General features: G+C 48.3%; 1 protein-coding gene across 1 annotated transcript in view; it reads left to right on the top strand.

Annotated features, from left to right (window-relative positions):
- The first annotated feature begins 366 nt into the window (after positions 1-366).
- Positions 367-16,567, top strand: part of LOC142312041 (uncharacterized) — a 141,839-nt gene continuing 125,638 nt past the window's right edge. Inside the window, exons 1-2 of the mRNA XM_075350952.1 lie at positions 367-455; positions 13,983-14,069. Coding sequence (XP_075207067.1) covers positions 367-455; positions 13,983-14,069 — 176 coding nt within the window. The remainder of the gene's footprint in view (positions 456-13,982; positions 14,070-16,567) is intronic.

The raw sequence follows: 16,567 nt of genomic DNA on the forward strand, positions 1-16,567 counted from the left end.
TCCGAGAAAAGAAGGATAGGACTCATATGTGAATGAGCCCTTAGGGAATCTCACCTGATCAGGGCCGGCGTCAGCACCCGTCAAACCCAGTCAAATGCCGGGGCCCTGAGCTGCCGGGGAGGCCCACTCGCGGTGGCAGGAGTGGCGTACCTCCAATTGTGGCAGGCCACATCACCGCTAGTCGGGAGGCCTGGTGCTAGCACTGTCACCGGCCTCTTCCCCCGCCGAGAATTGCACTTTCAATTGTATTGGCATCGCAGTTGCCGATACAATTGAAAGCAATGATGAGATGGAGCGGCGCGCTCCCTCTCTCATCATTCTCCCGCTGTGTCTGTCGGCGCTCTGAAAGCTTAGCAGCGGAGCGCGATGACATCAACACTGCGCACCTACAGTGAGGTCAGAGCAACAGCAGTGGATGTGCTGAGGAGACCGGAGCACCGGGGGAACGTGGAGAAGTGAGTATGTATTCAATCACTGTGACCAGACGACCACGGGGTGCATTCAATGATTTGGGGGCTGTATACTACATGAAGGTGCCTAATGCTATCTGGGTCTGTACTGTGCTATATGCGAGCTGTATACTACATGAAGGTGTCTAATGCTATCTGGGTCTGTACTGTGCTATATGGGGGCTGTATACTACATGAAGGTGCCCAATGCTATCTGGGTCTGCATTGTGCTATATGCGGGCTCTATAGTACATGAGGATGCCTAATGCTATCTGGGTCTGCATTGTGCTATATGCGAGCTGTATGCTACATACATTTGCCTAATGTTATCTGGGTGTGCACTGTGCTATATGGGGACTGTATACTACATGAGGGTGCCTAATGCTATCTGGGTCTGCATTGTGCTATATGGGTCTACATTGTGCTATATGCGGGCTGCATACTACATGAGGATGCCTAATGCTATCTGGGTCTGCATTGTGCTATATGCGAGCTGTATCTACATGAGGGTGCTTAATGCTATCTGGGTCTGCATTGTGCTATTGTGTCGCCCAGGGTTATGGGATACTTGGTCCTGGGCAGTGTATAACTGGGGAATGTCACTTTGGTGGCCGTTGCCCGGTTCCGTGCCCTGGGTGCTTTTTGAAAAAGGGGTATATTTGCAAGGGAAGTAAATAAGAGTTTATCACGTGATGCCACTTGCGGTTTGAGGCTATGTGGATGGAGCCGCAGCTGAACAGTTTTAACTATTGGGCTGGTGTTACTGGCAGCCTGGATGATAGGCCCTCTGCAAGCAGGGCCAGGCCCCAGAGGATAGGTGATGTAGATGGGTGTTGAAAGAAGGTAGGCCACACAAGGGGTTGCAGTGTAACTGGTTCCTTTACTCACAGTAAGCTGGAAACTGGTCACCCGAGGCCGGCTGGTCTCAACCGCTGGTCCCCGTAGTCCTAGTGCCGGTTTAGTGACATGGTGGCTTCTTTCCCCTGCATCTGTCTTTGGTTGGTGGGTCCCTGTGGCTTAGAGCGGCTGGGGGTCTCCTCCTGGTAGTCTATTAACTGCAGTCCGTATGACGTTAGCATGAACCCTGTGGGGTCGGAGTCTCTGGTTCTGGTCCTCGGTTCTCCCGTTGCTATTGTGTCTCGAACTTCAAGGTCAGTGAGGTTCTTGATGGTCACCTCACTGTGCAGATTTTATCAGGTCTGCCTGGAGTGTTTGCCTGACCTAGGATTCTGTACCCCATTGGTGTGTGGTTCCGGGAGTACTCCACTGGCAACCAACCGCCTGGGCCCTCAGGTCATTGTCACACTCCTGTCAGTGCTCTACTTGCTCCCTCCTTCACCGACTCTCAGACTCTAACTCCTCTCTGTCCACCGTCTGCCCCTTCCAGGGAGCTTGATGCTCTCACCATTATCCTATTACTAATCGTGTAATTGTTCTCACCTTTGGTGACTTATCTACTACACTACGTATGATCAATTATTATACCATATATACTCCCGTGATTAATCGCAGCATTGATCCTTTTCCCAAACTCCTCTATGTGAGCCCTGTTCACACTGCATGATAGCAATATACTGGTGTTCTCCTTGACTACCTCATATGTAGCAACAATATCTTCCCATCAAGCATTTTCCTTGCCTACTCCTAAACTTTACTCCAATCTACAGGCCTTGACGTACCTATAAGGTTTTTTTTCCCATATCCTAGAACTATGGTACTTTTCTGTCCCTGGTGAAGGCTCTTGCACGAGCCGAAACGACGAGCAGTACCGCTTTATTGGTGAAAAATAAAATCTGGACTGTTCCCATTTTTCTTACACTGTGTGCCGGGGCTACCTCCTTTATGGGATAGTGGAGACCCAGGGCTCCTAAGTTGTTCCTCAAGCTGGGGACCCTATGCTATCCCTAACCTCAGAGATACTCCTGATGGTGGATAGGCCTGAGTCTCCTTCCTGGCTCTACTTCTGACCAGTCCTCATCTAATTTCCCCTCCCAGGGAGGGATGGGACAGGAGTGTGTTGAAAACCTAGAAAAAGACAGACAAGGGAAAACCAAAACTCTGTCACACAGCACACACACACAAAGGTAAAGGCAATAAGAGATTCAGGAGGAATAACAAGATCCGGAACGAAGCTATAAAACAACAGGGGTAAACTCCACAACTGCCCCAAGCAATAGCTACAACTAAAGCACAACATTCATCAGAGTCTGGGTCACCAAACCTCACAGACCAACATAGAATAAAATATAGCTGGCATGCGTAGAAGGATTCAACGCGCACAAATATGAGGGGAGCAGGTGTGATAGGTTTCCCCACAACATGTGATTAAGGCCACTTTCACATGTCAGTATTTTGCATCAGTGTGTAATCAGTATTTGGAGGCTAAAACCAGGAGTGTCTCCAAAACACAGAACAGGTGTCAGTCTTTCAGTTATAGTTCTTATTTGTAAGTTCCACCCCTGGTTTTGGCATCCAAACACTGATGACATACTGACGAAACACTGATGCAAAATACTGACTTGTGAAAGAGGCCTAAAGGAGCAAGCAGACTAGCAGAGAATAACTCTTGCTAGCCTACATACAAATCAGCACACAGCAGGTCAAGGCCTGCGTCTGCCTGTGTTGATCCCAGACACCAGAAAAACCATCGAGCAGAGTGTCAGAATCTGCAATCTGGACAGAGCCCAATGCCGCCATGACAGTCAACGAAGTTTGTGAAAAACTGTGTGTGATCATTCGAGACGCTTGGTACTCGATCTTGCGAGTGCTCTACATCTTCAACTCTCCACCCGGGGAGGGAGAGAGTTTTTCCATCTTTTGGAAAAATGCTTGTATTTCCATGTGACTTCCATTATGTTTGGTTCCCGAGTAGAGCACGTCCGAGCTCTCAAGCATTTCAGGGCTCGCTCATTACTACGTACAGTGCTGGCCAAAAGTATTTGCACCCCTGCAATTCTGTCAGATAATACTCAGTTTCTTCCCGAAAATGATTGCAATCACAAATTCTTTGGTATTATTATCTTCATTTATTTTGCTTGCAATGAAAAAACACAAAAGAGAATGAAAAAAAAATCAAATCATTGATCATTTCACACAAAACTCCAAAATAGGCCAGAAAAAGTATTGGCACCCTTAGCCTAATACTTGGTTGCACAACCTTTAGCCAAAATAACTGCGAACAACCGCTTCCAGTAACCATCAATGAGTTTCTTACAATGCTCTGTTGGAATTTTAGACGATTCTTCTTTGGCAAACTGCTCCAGGTCCCTGAGATTTGAAGGGTGCCTTCTCCAAACTGCCATTTTGAAATCTCTCCACATGTGTTCTATGGGATTCAGGTCTGGACTCATTGCTGGCCACTTTAGTAGTCTCCAGTGCTTTCTCTCAAACCATTTTCTAGTGCTTTTTGAAGTGTGTTTTGGGTCATTGTCCTGCTGGAAGACCCATGACCTCTGAGGGAGACCCAGCTTTCTCACACTGGGCCCTACATTTTTGCTGAAAAATTTGTTGGTAGTCTTCAGACTTCATAATGCCATGCACACGGTCAAGCAGTCCAGTGCCAGAGGCAGCATATTAACCCCAAAACATCAGGGAACCTCCGCCATGTTTGACTGTAGGGACCGTGTTCTTTTCTTTGAATGCCTCTTTTTTTTCCTGTAAACTCTATGTTGATGGCTTTTCCCAAAAAGCTCTACTTTTGTCTCATCTGACCAGAGAACTTTCTTCCAAAACGTTTTAGGCTTTCTCGGGTAAGTTTTGGCAAACTCCAGCCTGGCTCTTTTATGTCTCGGGGTAAGAAGTGGGGTCTTCCTGGGTATCCTACCATATAGTCCCTTTTCATTCAGACGCCGACGGATAGTACAGGTTGACACTGTTGTACCCTCGGACTGCAGGGCAGCTTGAACTTGTTTGGATGTTAGTCGAGGTTCTTTATCCATCATCCGCACAATCTTGCGTTGAAATCTCTCGTCAAATTTTCTTTTCCTTCCACATCTAGGGAGGATAGCCACAGTGCCATGGGCTTTACACTTCTTGATGACACTGCGCACCGTAGACACAGGAACTTTCAGGTCTTTGGAGATTGACTTGTAGCTTTGATATTGCTCATGCTTCGTCACAATTTGGATTCTCAAGTCCTCAGACAGTTCTTTGGTCTTCTTTCTTTTCTCCATGCTCAATGTGGTACACACAAGGACACAGGACAGAGGTTGAGTCTGCTTTAATCCATGTCAACTGGCTGCAAGTGTGATTTAGTTATTGCCAACGCCTGTTAGGTGCCACAGGTAAGTTACAGGTGCTGTTAATTACACAAATTAGAGAAGCATCACATCATTTTTCAAACAGTGCCAATACTTTTGTCCACCCCCTTTTTATGTTTGGTGTGGAATTATATCCAATTTAGCTTTATGACAATTTTTTTTTTTTTTTCATTGAAGACAAATTATATGAAGATAATAATGTCGTGGGCGGGGAGGACGCTGTCGCTGCTGCACTCTCGCTAGCGCTCGGGTCGGTGCTGCTGCGGCTGCTCAGTGGCTCGAGCGGTGGGCCGGATCCGGGGACTCGAGCGGCGCTCCTCGCCAGTGAGTGAAAGGGGTGGTTGGTTTGGTGGATTTAGTCCGTGACCCCAACCATGAGTCGTGGTGAAGATAGGCACCACCACTGCTGGTGACGGGGATCCCGGGAGCGATGGTAGGGTGCAGCTGGGATGTTGTTTTCCCCCTCCGTGGGTAGGGGTTGGTGGTCCTGGGGCCCGGTGATGTGACGGAGAGGCAGGGTTGGTGAGGTGCAGGGTTGCAGGGACAACGCGGCGTGGTGCCGGATGGCACGGGTGTACTCTCTCAGCAAGAAAGGTACAAAGTCCTCGGTAAACCAAACGGCTGGATGGACGGGTCCCGCAGCCGGCTGCTGTGTCTCTCCCCGGACAGGTGATGGCGGCTGTCTTTCCCTGCACCTTGATGTTCTCCTTCTGACTACTATGGATTCCCAGCGGTAGTCCGCTCCCCGGTGTATGGGTACCGGAGGAGCCAGTTTGCCCGCAGGCGCTGGCCCTTGGGTATCTAGCCTTAGGCGGTAGCTGTATACCCTCACGGTGTGGGCGGTTGCCTTCAATCGGGACTTTTGCTGTTAAGAAACCCCTGGGGTTCCAGTCACATTCGGATCTGACTATTGTCGGCGGCTCCAAGCCTGGTCGGGGTCCGATGGCCCTGCCTGTGTGTGCTGGCTTCACTTCGCTCCCTGGTCGGTACCGGCAGGCCGTTGCCCGTCCCCGGTCCTACGGTTCCGCGTTGCTCCACCACTCCTGCAGACGGCCACCACCGTCTGCCAACCTTGCTGTCAGTGCCTGGGCCACAACCCAGACACCCAAGTGTTTACTCCTCACACTGCAACCTCCTCAACTGATCTGCCACTTTTCCCGCCTCCAGGCCTGTGAACTCCTTGGTGGGTGGGGCCAACCGCTTGGCTCCGCCCCACCTGGTGTGGGCATCAGACACTGGAGGGAGGCAACAAGGATTTTTGTTTGGCTGTTGTCCCTATCTAGTGGGGGTGGGGTGTTTGTATGTTATCTGTGATGACCTGGCTGGGCCAGGGCGCCACATTCCCCCTTGGTGAAATGCAGACCGTCCGCGGGCTGCCCGTCCATCACCAGTTTTAGTTTTCTTTTAAAAACTGTAAAATATAAATAGCAGGTAAACATTTTAAACATAAGCATTTTTGTTAGGTCACTTCAAACGTTGCACATATAAACAAAAACATTTTTAATAATGACGGAAGGACGGATGTCTTCCGCTCTCCCACCCAAGCAACCTAGCCCTGATGCTGCCCCTAAGAAGTGGGCAGCACACCTTGACCCCAGTCCAGGTCCAGGTCCAGGCTGCCCGAGCGGGAACGGGTACGGTTACTCGCACCCGGCTGTCTCTTCAGGGGACCCCACGTCCTTGGGGGACCCCTAACCCCTGGAGGATGGCCACTGGTCCTGGTGGTGGCCGGGCCTCAGCCTGCTCTGCTGCGAGCCCTTCCTTTAATCTGCCTCTCCGGAGGCGACTCCGACGGAAAATCACCCCATAACTTATTTACAAGCCCACAAGTTCGTGGGTGGCCTGCCAGTTCTCGGCCATGTCCATGAGTAGTCTCTCATGCAAGGGGGGGTAAAAACACACAGGGTCCCTCCGGGGACAACTTGCCGGCAACGGCCGGAATAATCGCACAGATAATCAGGTGAGGATCACGGTTCATTAAAGTCATTAATTTAAACGGCTGAGGGTCCCAACGGGGACAAACTGCTTGCAACGGGGAACCGCTGCCACTACTTGAGGTCATACTCCTCCAGGACCTCTTCTAGCTCCACATCTGGACGGCTTGGTGGAGATGGAGGGGGCTGGGGCCGCGTCTGCTCACTGCGGCTCTTCCTCTGTTTTACATCCAGGGCGAAACAGCCCCTCTCTCCGCAGTGGCGGATATAAGTCACTAGGTCGCCCGGCAGTAGATCACGACCTGGGTGACCCCTGGGGAGGTGTGCATTGACATCACGGCGGGCCACGAATACTTCGGCCTCCAGGCCCGGCTAAAAGATGAAGCCAAACCCCCTCCGTTGGTCGAACTGCCAGACTTGACCCTCGTACACTGGGCCCCGCACCCGAAAGGTGGCATGACTGAGTGCATCTTTCTCTCGGATCACCCTCGCCATCACTTCGGCCCTCTACTGCTCTCTGGCGGCAATCTCCCGGCCCAACGGGTTTGGTTCCCTGTCCCAGTATGGGGCGTTGGCAGACCCCTGGGCCCCGCTGGACCGCACCCACATCGGCCACTACCGGTTCTCTTTCGTGGGGGTCCTGCGGTGACATGGCCTGGACTTCCACTTTGCAGTTGTGGCCCGGCGCAGCCTCAGCCGAGGCGGGGGACTCAGGGTTAGCTGACCTCACCGGTTGAGCCTTCGGGCCAGCAGCGGCCGGTTCTTCCACGGCCGGGCGGACTGCCGGAGCCGGGACGGCTTCAGGTGCGGCCCTTTCCGGGGCCGATGGCTCCTTGTCGCGGACGGCTACTTCCCGCGGGGCCTTCCGCGGTAGCGAGAGGGACACAGGCCGTTCCCGAACAACGCCCCCAGGCTGGTCTTCTAGGGCGGACGGATTGGCTTCCACTACCGGTGTTGGGGGTAGCGGACCGAGCGGAGGGGCAACAGCAGCCGGTACGGATGGCGGGGGAAGCAGGAGGGTGAGCGGACGCAGGCCGGGCCCCTCAGCGCAGCGGCCGGTCCTTCTCGGACATAGGGGCGTGGGTCGCTTACCCGCTCCTCCAACTCTGTCTCCACACGGCCGCCGCCACTTCCTCTATCTCAGCCACCCAGCGCTCCATCAGGAACCAGACCTGGGCTTGAAGGCGGCAGCACATCTGTGCGGTCCGGTCTTCCACCCACGCCGCTGTTCCTGGCGTGGGCTCGGGGACTTCCGCGGTTCCGGACGGACGGGACATCATGCGTGGCCGTGTTCCAGGAACCAATTGTTTGCAGAGTCCTGGCGTCCCCGCTTTTATAGCCTCGGCTACATCAGGCAGACACACTCTCGCGCCCCCTTGGTACTCTTCAGCACTTCCGTTTGTTGGGGGCGGGGCTTCGCTTTCGCGCCTTCCCTGCTCGGAGAAGATGCTTGAGCGGGAGATTTTCGCGCCAAGATGGCGGCGCTTCAAAATTTTCGGCCGGACACCGCCGGCGGAGATCACAAGGCGCACTTCTACTGGTAAGTAGAGGGGTTCGATCCTGTTCGTGACGCCAAGTTGTCGCGGGTGGGTAGGACGCCGTCGCTGCTGCGCTCTCGCTAACGCTCGGGTCCGGCGCTGCTGCAGCTGCTCGGTGGCTCGAGCGGTGGGCCGGATCCGGGGACTCGAGCGGTGCTCCTCGCCCGTGAGTGAAAGGGGTGGTTGGTTTGGGGGATTTAGTCTGTGACGCCACCCACGGGTCGTGGTGAAGATAGGCACCACCGCTGCTGGTGACGGGGATCCCGGGAGCGATGGTAGGGAGCAGCTGGGATGTTGTTTTCCCCCTCCGTGGGTAGGGGGTCGGTGGTCCTGGGGCCCGGTGATGTGACGGAGAGGCAGGGTTGGTGAGGTGCAGGGTTGCAGGGACAACGCGGCGTGGTGCCGGATGGCACGGGTGTACTCTCTCAGCAAGAAAGGTACAAAGTCCTCGGTAAACCAAACGGCTGGATGGACGGGTCCCGCAGCCGGCTGCTGTGTCTCTCCCCGGACAGGTGATGGCGGCTGTCTTTCCCTGCACCTTGATGTTCTCCTTCTGACTACTATGCATTCCCAACAGTAGTCCGCTCCCCGGTGTTTGGGTACCGGAGGAGCCCGTTTGCCCGCAGGCACTGGCCCTTGGGTCTCTAGCCTTAGGCGGTAGCTGTATACCCTCACGGTGTGGGCGGTTGCCTTCAATCGGGACTTTTGCTTTTAAGAAACCCCTGGGGTTCCAGTCACATTCGGATCTGACTATTGTCGGCGGGTCCAAGCCTGGTCGGGGTCCGATGGCCCTGCCTGTGTGTGCTGGCTTCACTTCGCTCCCTGGTCGGTACCGGCGGGCCGTCGCCCGTCCCCGGTCCTGCGTTGCTCCACCACTCCTGCAGACGGTCACCACCGTCTGCCAACCTTGCTGTCAGTGCCTGGGCCACAACCCAGACACCCAAGTGTTTACTCCTCACACTTCAACCTCCTCAACTGATCTGCCACTTTTCCCACCTCCAGGCCTGTGAACTCCTTGGTGGGTGGGGCCAACCGCTTGGCTCCGCCCCACCTGGTGTGGGCATCAGACACTGTGGGACGACCTGGGACGACCTGACTAGTCCAGGGCATCACATTTGCGATTGCTCTACATCCTCAACTCTCCACCCGGGGAGAGAGAGAGTATTCCCATCTTTTGGAAAAATGCTTGGATTTCCATGTGACTTGAGTAGAGCACGTCCGAGCTCTCAAGCATTTCAGGGCTCGCTCATCACTTCGTACAGTATAAAGATGTCTCCCAACTGTCAGGCACCAGATGAAGTTTGGGGGAGAGAAGTACCCGGCCTGTTAGATTTCCAATGGCTGGTCCTTCTTATCTCTGGGAGATAAGACAATGTCAAAGGAACAACTTAATGTCCAAAGCAAAATAGAAAATATTTTATTAGTAATTCAAAACCCATAAACAAAATCGCTGACATATATCTCATTAAAAACACCCCAAACCCATAAACACAAGGCCGTGTGGGTGATGTCAGCAAGTGACATGACGGCAGCATGACAGGTTGTATGTAGGGATATCTCAAAATCATTAATGCAGCAGTTACACTAAGAAGCTTCATAGAAAGTAGTGTATAATACAGAGTATATAGGAAAAAACCTCAAGAGTTGTCATAGGGTCATAAGGCATGCGATAAGCCATGTGACTCTAATAAAACATTAATACATATAGTCAGACATTATATCAGTTGAACATAATGATCATCAGAATTAGATGACATGTAACCCAACCAGGAGGCAGCCAGGGAGAGTTGTCATAGGGTTAATCAACAAATAAAGTAGCATGTATTCATACCCAGAAGGATTATCAGAGGGATTTGTACCATGTGAGTCAGAGGGCAGTGCTGGTCTGGTGGTCAGTGCATGTGTTATGGCATCTATGGGTGGGTATTTTGGGGTTATGTGGATGCGGTTCCCATGACAACCCTTTTGGTAGTATTATAGAAAACGTTCTCTGGCTTGTATGGTGTTTGTATGCATGAAGGAAGGGCATGTATAAACACCAGGGATGTCAGTGAATAATATACAAGCTATGCTGAATGTTTCCTGCTCCCCCATATATCAGTGATCTCAGCTTCTCCTCTGCACCCTGTGGCCCTGATCACACTGCAGCTACTAACTCCACATTCCCTTTCATTTCATGTCTGCCCTTTGCTTTGTGTTGTTTTTGGGTTGGTTTGTTTTTTGGAGAGGGATAAAGCTGGTCCATTATATACAGTTAGGTCCAGAAATATTTGGACAGTGACACAAGTTTTGTTATTTTAGCTGTTTACAAAAACATGTTCAGAAATACAATTATATATATAATATGGGCTGAAAGTGCACACTCCCAGCTGCAATATGAGAGTTTTCACATCCAAATTGGAGAAAGGGTTTAGGAATCATAGCTCTGTAATGCATAGCCTCCTCTTTTTCAAGGGACCAAAAGTAATTGGACAAGGGACTCTAAGGGCTGCAATTAACTCTGAAGGCGTCTCCCTCGTTAACCTGTAATCAATGAAGTAGTTAAAAGGTCTGGGGTTGATTACAGGTGTGTGGTTTTGCATTTGGAAGCTGTTGCTGTGACCAGACAACATGCGGTCTAAGGAACTCTCAATTGAGGTGAAGCAGAACATCCTGAGGCTGAAAAAAAAGAAAAAATCCATCAGAGAGATAGCAGACATGCTTGGAGTAGCAAAATCAACAGTCGGGTACATTCTGAGAAAAAAGGAATTGACTGGTGAGCTTGGGAACTCAAAAAGGCCTGGGCGTCCACGGATGACAACAGTGGTGGATGATCGCCGCATACTTTCTTTGGTGAAAAAGAACACGTTCACAACATCAACTGAAGTCCAGAACACTCTCAGTGAAGTAGGTGTATCTGTCTCTAAGTCAACAGTAAAGAGAAGACTCCATGAAAGTAAATACAAAAGGTTCACATCTAGATGCAAACCATTCATCAATTCCAAAAATAGACAGGCCAGAGTTAAATTTGCTGAAAAACACCTCATGAAGCCAGCTCTGTTCTGGAAAAGTATTCTATGGACAGATGAGACAAAGATCAACCTGTACCAGAATGATGGGAAGAAAAAAGTTTGGAGAAGAAAGGGAACGGCACATGATCCAAGGCACACCACATCCTCTGTAAAACATGGTGGAGGCAACGTGATGGCATGGGCATGCATGGCTTTCAATGGCACTGGGTCACTTGTGTTTATTGATGACATAACAGCAGACAAGAGTAGCCGGATGAATTCTGAAGTGTACCGGGATATACTTTCAGCCCAGATTCAGCCAAATGCCGCAAAGTTGATCGGACAGCGCTTCATAGTACAGATGGACAATGACCCCAAGCATACAGCCAAAGCTACCCAGGAGTTCATGAGTGCAAAAAAGTGGAACATTCTGCAATGGCCAAGTCAATCACCAGATCTTAACCCAATTGAGCATGCATTTCACTTGCTCAAATCCAGACTTAAGACGGAAAGACCCACAAACAAGCAAGACCTGAAGGCTGCGGCTGTAAAGGCCTGGCAAAGCATTAAGAAGGAGGAAACCCAGCGTTTGGTGATGTCCATGGGTTCCAGACTTAAGGCAGTGATTGCCTCCAAAGGATTCGCAACAAAATATTGAAATTAAAAATATTTTGTTTGGGTTTGGTTTATTTGTCCAATTACTTTTGACCTCCTAAAATGTGGAGTGTTTGTAAAGAAATGTGTACAATTCCTACAATTTCTATCAGATATTTTTGTTCAAACCTTCAAATTAAACATTACAATCTGCACTTGAATTCTGTTGTAGAGGTTTCATTTCAAATCCAATGTGGTGGCATGCAGAGCCCAACTCGCGAAAATTGTGTCACTGTCCAAATATTTCTGGACCTAACTGTACATACACTTTCCCCTCCTGCGTCGCCCCTGTCTTGTTACTACATGTACTTTATTAAGTGTTCTGTGCAATATTAGAGCTTTAGAAAGGATTATTCTGACAATATGAGGCTTATTATTACTATTTCTAATTGACTCTCCAATTACATTGTATATAAAAAGCCAAGGTTGAGCCTCAGACAAATGTTTGGGGCCTGAGGTGTAAATGCAGAGGCCATTATCTATAGTAATTGTCCTGGCTGCACAGCGCTTTCTGCAGCTTCAATACCTGCTGCTTGTGATATTAGGGAATACTGAGGATTATGGCTCCGCCCACACCGTATGACATCACACGTGCCATATAAGGAGCTGCCCGCTGACATTGTGATGTTACAGAATATAGAGGTTGCTGGCTCCGCCCACACAGTATGACATCACACGTGCTATATAAGGAGCTGCCCCCTGACATTGTGATATTACAGAATATAGAGGTTGCTGGCTCCGCCCACACAGTATGACATCACGTGTGCCATATAAGGAGCTGCCCGCTGACATTGTGATGTTAAAGAATATAGAGGTTGCTGGCTCCGCCCACACAGTATGACATCACATGTGCTATATAAGGAGCTGCACGCCAACATTCCATTGAGGGTTGTGTTAGTGGAAGGTATGCGCAGTGTGTTGTCAGCTTTTGTTTTTCATTAGTTGTTTCTTACATATTATAATGTTTCTATCACTGTCATAACTTGAAGCTCATGAGCCCCAATGAAAAGCTCCAGCGGTGGCCCCCAATTATTGCAACTCTTTAATAGCATTGGTCCTTTCATATAGGCCTAAATGCACTTTTTGAGGCCCTTTAGGCTCCAGGGCCCGGGTGTGATTGTGACCCCTTCACCTGTTATCATTATGCCCCAGGTTTCTACCTGTCCTCCAACTCCATATCATGTCTAGTTGCAGGCTGCCATGGGTATCTATAGGCACTACGTAATTGCATCATTTACTCACAGAGGTTACACGGCCATGATCAGTTATCACAGCTGTTACAGCAGTATATTGTCTATTACAACTGACGCCCACAAGTGATGGTGCACCAATAGACCTCAATAGTAAGGCAGCTTATGGGAATAATCCACCAACTGTGACATGGTATTTGAAATCCAGGAAGCTGCTGAAATATGATATTCTGCCCTAATGCCACATTTAAAAAGTCCTTTTGCCACTTTTTCTGAAACGTCACAGTACTGATGATCCTATGGCGGGTCACCTTGATTCTCACTATCTGTTCTACTCTATAATAGGATGGATATTTGTATAATACAATGTCACAGTACTGATGATCCTATGGCGGGTCACCTTGATTCTCACTTTCTGTTCTACTCTATAATAGGATGGATATTTGTATAATACAATGTCACAGTACTGATGATCCTATGGCGGGTCACCTTGATTCTCACTATCTGTTCTATTCTATAATAGGATGGATATTTGTATAATAAAACGTCACAGTACTGATGATCCTATGGCGGGTCACCTTGATTCTCACTATCTGTTCTACTCTATAATAGGATGGATATTTGTATAATAAAATGTCACAGTACTGATGATCCTATGGCGGGTCACCTTGATTCTCACTATCTGATCTACTCTATAATAGGATGGATATTTGTATAATAAAACGTCACAGTACTGATGATCCTATGGCGGGTCACATTGATTCTCACTATCTGTTCTACTCTATAATAGGATGGATATTTGTATAATAAAACGTCACAGTACTGATGATCCTATGGCGGGTCACCTTGATTCTCACTATCTGTTCTACTCTATAATAGGATGGATATTTGTATAATACAATGTCACAGTACTGATGATCCTATGGCGGGTCACCTTGATTCTCACTATCTGTTTTACTCTGTAATAGGATGGATAAAGATATTGCGAATAAAGAAGAGATGCATTTTGCTGCAGACATTGTAGCGTTGGATGACCAAGACTACTCAGATGAGATGTATATAGCTTCTTATTGTTAATTCTGATCTTTGTTGAGACAGTAAAACTCAATGATACAGGTGGAACATAAAAGCATTTTCCCATAAACAGCATATATCATCTCATCACATGATAGGTGACAAATACTTTATTGCTTGGGCCTGACCCAAACAACCATGGAAATAGTGGAACCAAAGTCTCCTGTGTGAATGGAGCAGTAATGAGAGAATACACATAGATTAATGTTGTTTCTGGGACAATCCCTTTAGGCTATGTCCGCACGTTGCGTCGGTGTACCTGCAGTTTATTCTGCACGTTTTCCTTCCCTTGGTTTTTGACCAAATGGCTTTTGACCATTTTTTAGCGCTAAAAACGCATGCGTTTTTACCGCGTTTTTGGTGCGTTTTTAGCGCTTTTTACCTGCGTTTTCACCTGCGTTTCTGCAGATGCGTTTTTGTGATCAAGACACTGAGAAATAAAGTTGAATTAGTCAAAAAGAATGAAAAAAGAGAAAAAAAGTATAAAATTAACTTTTAATAAAATTATATGGTAAATTATCAATTTTAATGTAATAATAGTGGTTATGCACATTTTAACAGAAAAATAGCTAAAGTTTATTATTTTTTTACATTTAAATTTTCGGTTATTGTGTGTGTGTAAAGGAACATTAGAACCCATTACTTTTTGGCCAGAAAAGCATGCGTTTTTGGAGCCAAAAACGCAGTTGAAAAGCAGGTAAAAAGCATGTAAAACGCAGGAATTGTGATTTTGGTTGCTTTTTGCCATTTCTCATTGACTCCAATGTTAAGGAAACGCTGCAGAAATGGCAAAAACAACTGACATGCTGCTTCTTTTTCAGCATGGTTTTTGACCACAAATATGCAAATTAAACGCTGCAGAAAAAAAAGCAAAGTGCAGACAGGATTTCTGCTTTTCCCATAGACTTTGCTGGAAAACAAAAACGCATGCCTTTTTGCCCAAAAACGCTGCTGCCAAAAACGCTGCAGAAACGCGGTAAAAACGCAACGTGTGAACATAGCCTTAAAGTTACAAATTAGAAACCATATACAGTAGATGAGGCCATAACATAATATATGGAACTGGGGAAACATAAATTTATGTACCACAGAACAGGTATATACGTCAAATACGAGTAGATAAACCAGGAGAACAAAGAAGTGAGAACACCAGAGCAAAGAATAATTATTATGGAAAATTATGACAAAGTTTATTATGTAATAAAGTAAAACATGTAAAACAATATATCATATTTTTCGGACTATAAGGCGCACCGGATTATAAGGCGCAATAGCAATGAGAGCCTGCTAAGGCACCTAGGTTCATATATAAGGTGCACCGGATTATAAGCCACAGCGCATTAAGTTCATGACAGCTGTGAAAATGCCGGGGTGCAATCCGGAGTTCAGGGGAGAGCACCGGAGATCAGCCCGGGATGTCTGCAGCTGTCATGGACTGAACCGCAACCGCTGGGGAATCAATCACTCGGCGCTCGCGGTACAGTCTAGGCTGCACTCTGGAGCTCAGGTGGGAGCTCCTGAGTGCAATGCAGGTACCTGAATCCAGGCCTGGCATTACTGGAGATTCCTCCGGTAGCCAGTCCGACGCTGCTCTTATGTACTGCATTCTAACATGCTGTATATAAGAGTGCAGGCCGCACTGTAGAACATAAAAAACCACTTTACTCACCTAAACTGGTCGCTCCGGTGCTGGTTGGCCAGATGGGCGGTGCTGTTCTCCGGGACCGGCGCCTCCTCTTTCGGCCATCTTGCTCCTCTGTCTTCTCAAGCCTGTGTGCATGACGCATCCACGTCATACACACTCACCAGCACTGAGGTCCTGCGTAGGCGCACTTTGATCTGCCCTGCTCAGGGCAGATAAAAGTACGGTATTGTAGTGCGCCTGCGCAGGACCTCAGTGCCGGCGAGTGTGTATGACATTGACACGTCATGCACACAGGCTTCAGAAGACAGAGGAGCAAGATGGCCGAAAGAGGAAGTGCCGATCGCGGAGAACAGCGCGGACTATCTGATCAACCAGCACCGGAGTGACCGGTTTAGATGAGTAAGCATGTCTCTTAACAGGAGGCATCATGCTCGCTTGTATTCATATACAAGGCGAACCGGAGAATTCTGAGAAAATCATAGGCTTTTTTTTATGTGCGCCTTATTGTCCGAAAAATACGGTAAATGGAAAATTTGAGCAACACATACTGATGAACAGGAGAACTGGGCTGGTTACATACAGTGGGTACAGAAAGTATTCAGACCCCTTTAAATTTTTCACTCTTTGTTTCATTGCAGCCATTTGGTAAATTAAAAAAGTTCATTTTTTCTCAATAATGTACACTCTGCACCCCATCAAGACAAAAAAAAAGCAGAAATGTTGAAATTTTTGCAAATTTATTAAACAAGAAAAACTGAAATATCAAAGGGTCAAAAGTATTCAGACCCTTTTGCTCAGACACTCATATTTAAGTCACATGTTGTCAAATTTCTT

Source organism: Anomaloglossus baeobatrachus, chromosome 1, assembly GCF_048569485.1.
Source record: "Anomaloglossus baeobatrachus isolate aAnoBae1 chromosome 1, aAnoBae1.hap1, whole genome shotgun sequence".
Classification (NCBI taxonomy): Eukaryota; Metazoa; Chordata; class Amphibia; order Anura; family Aromobatidae; genus Anomaloglossus; species Anomaloglossus baeobatrachus.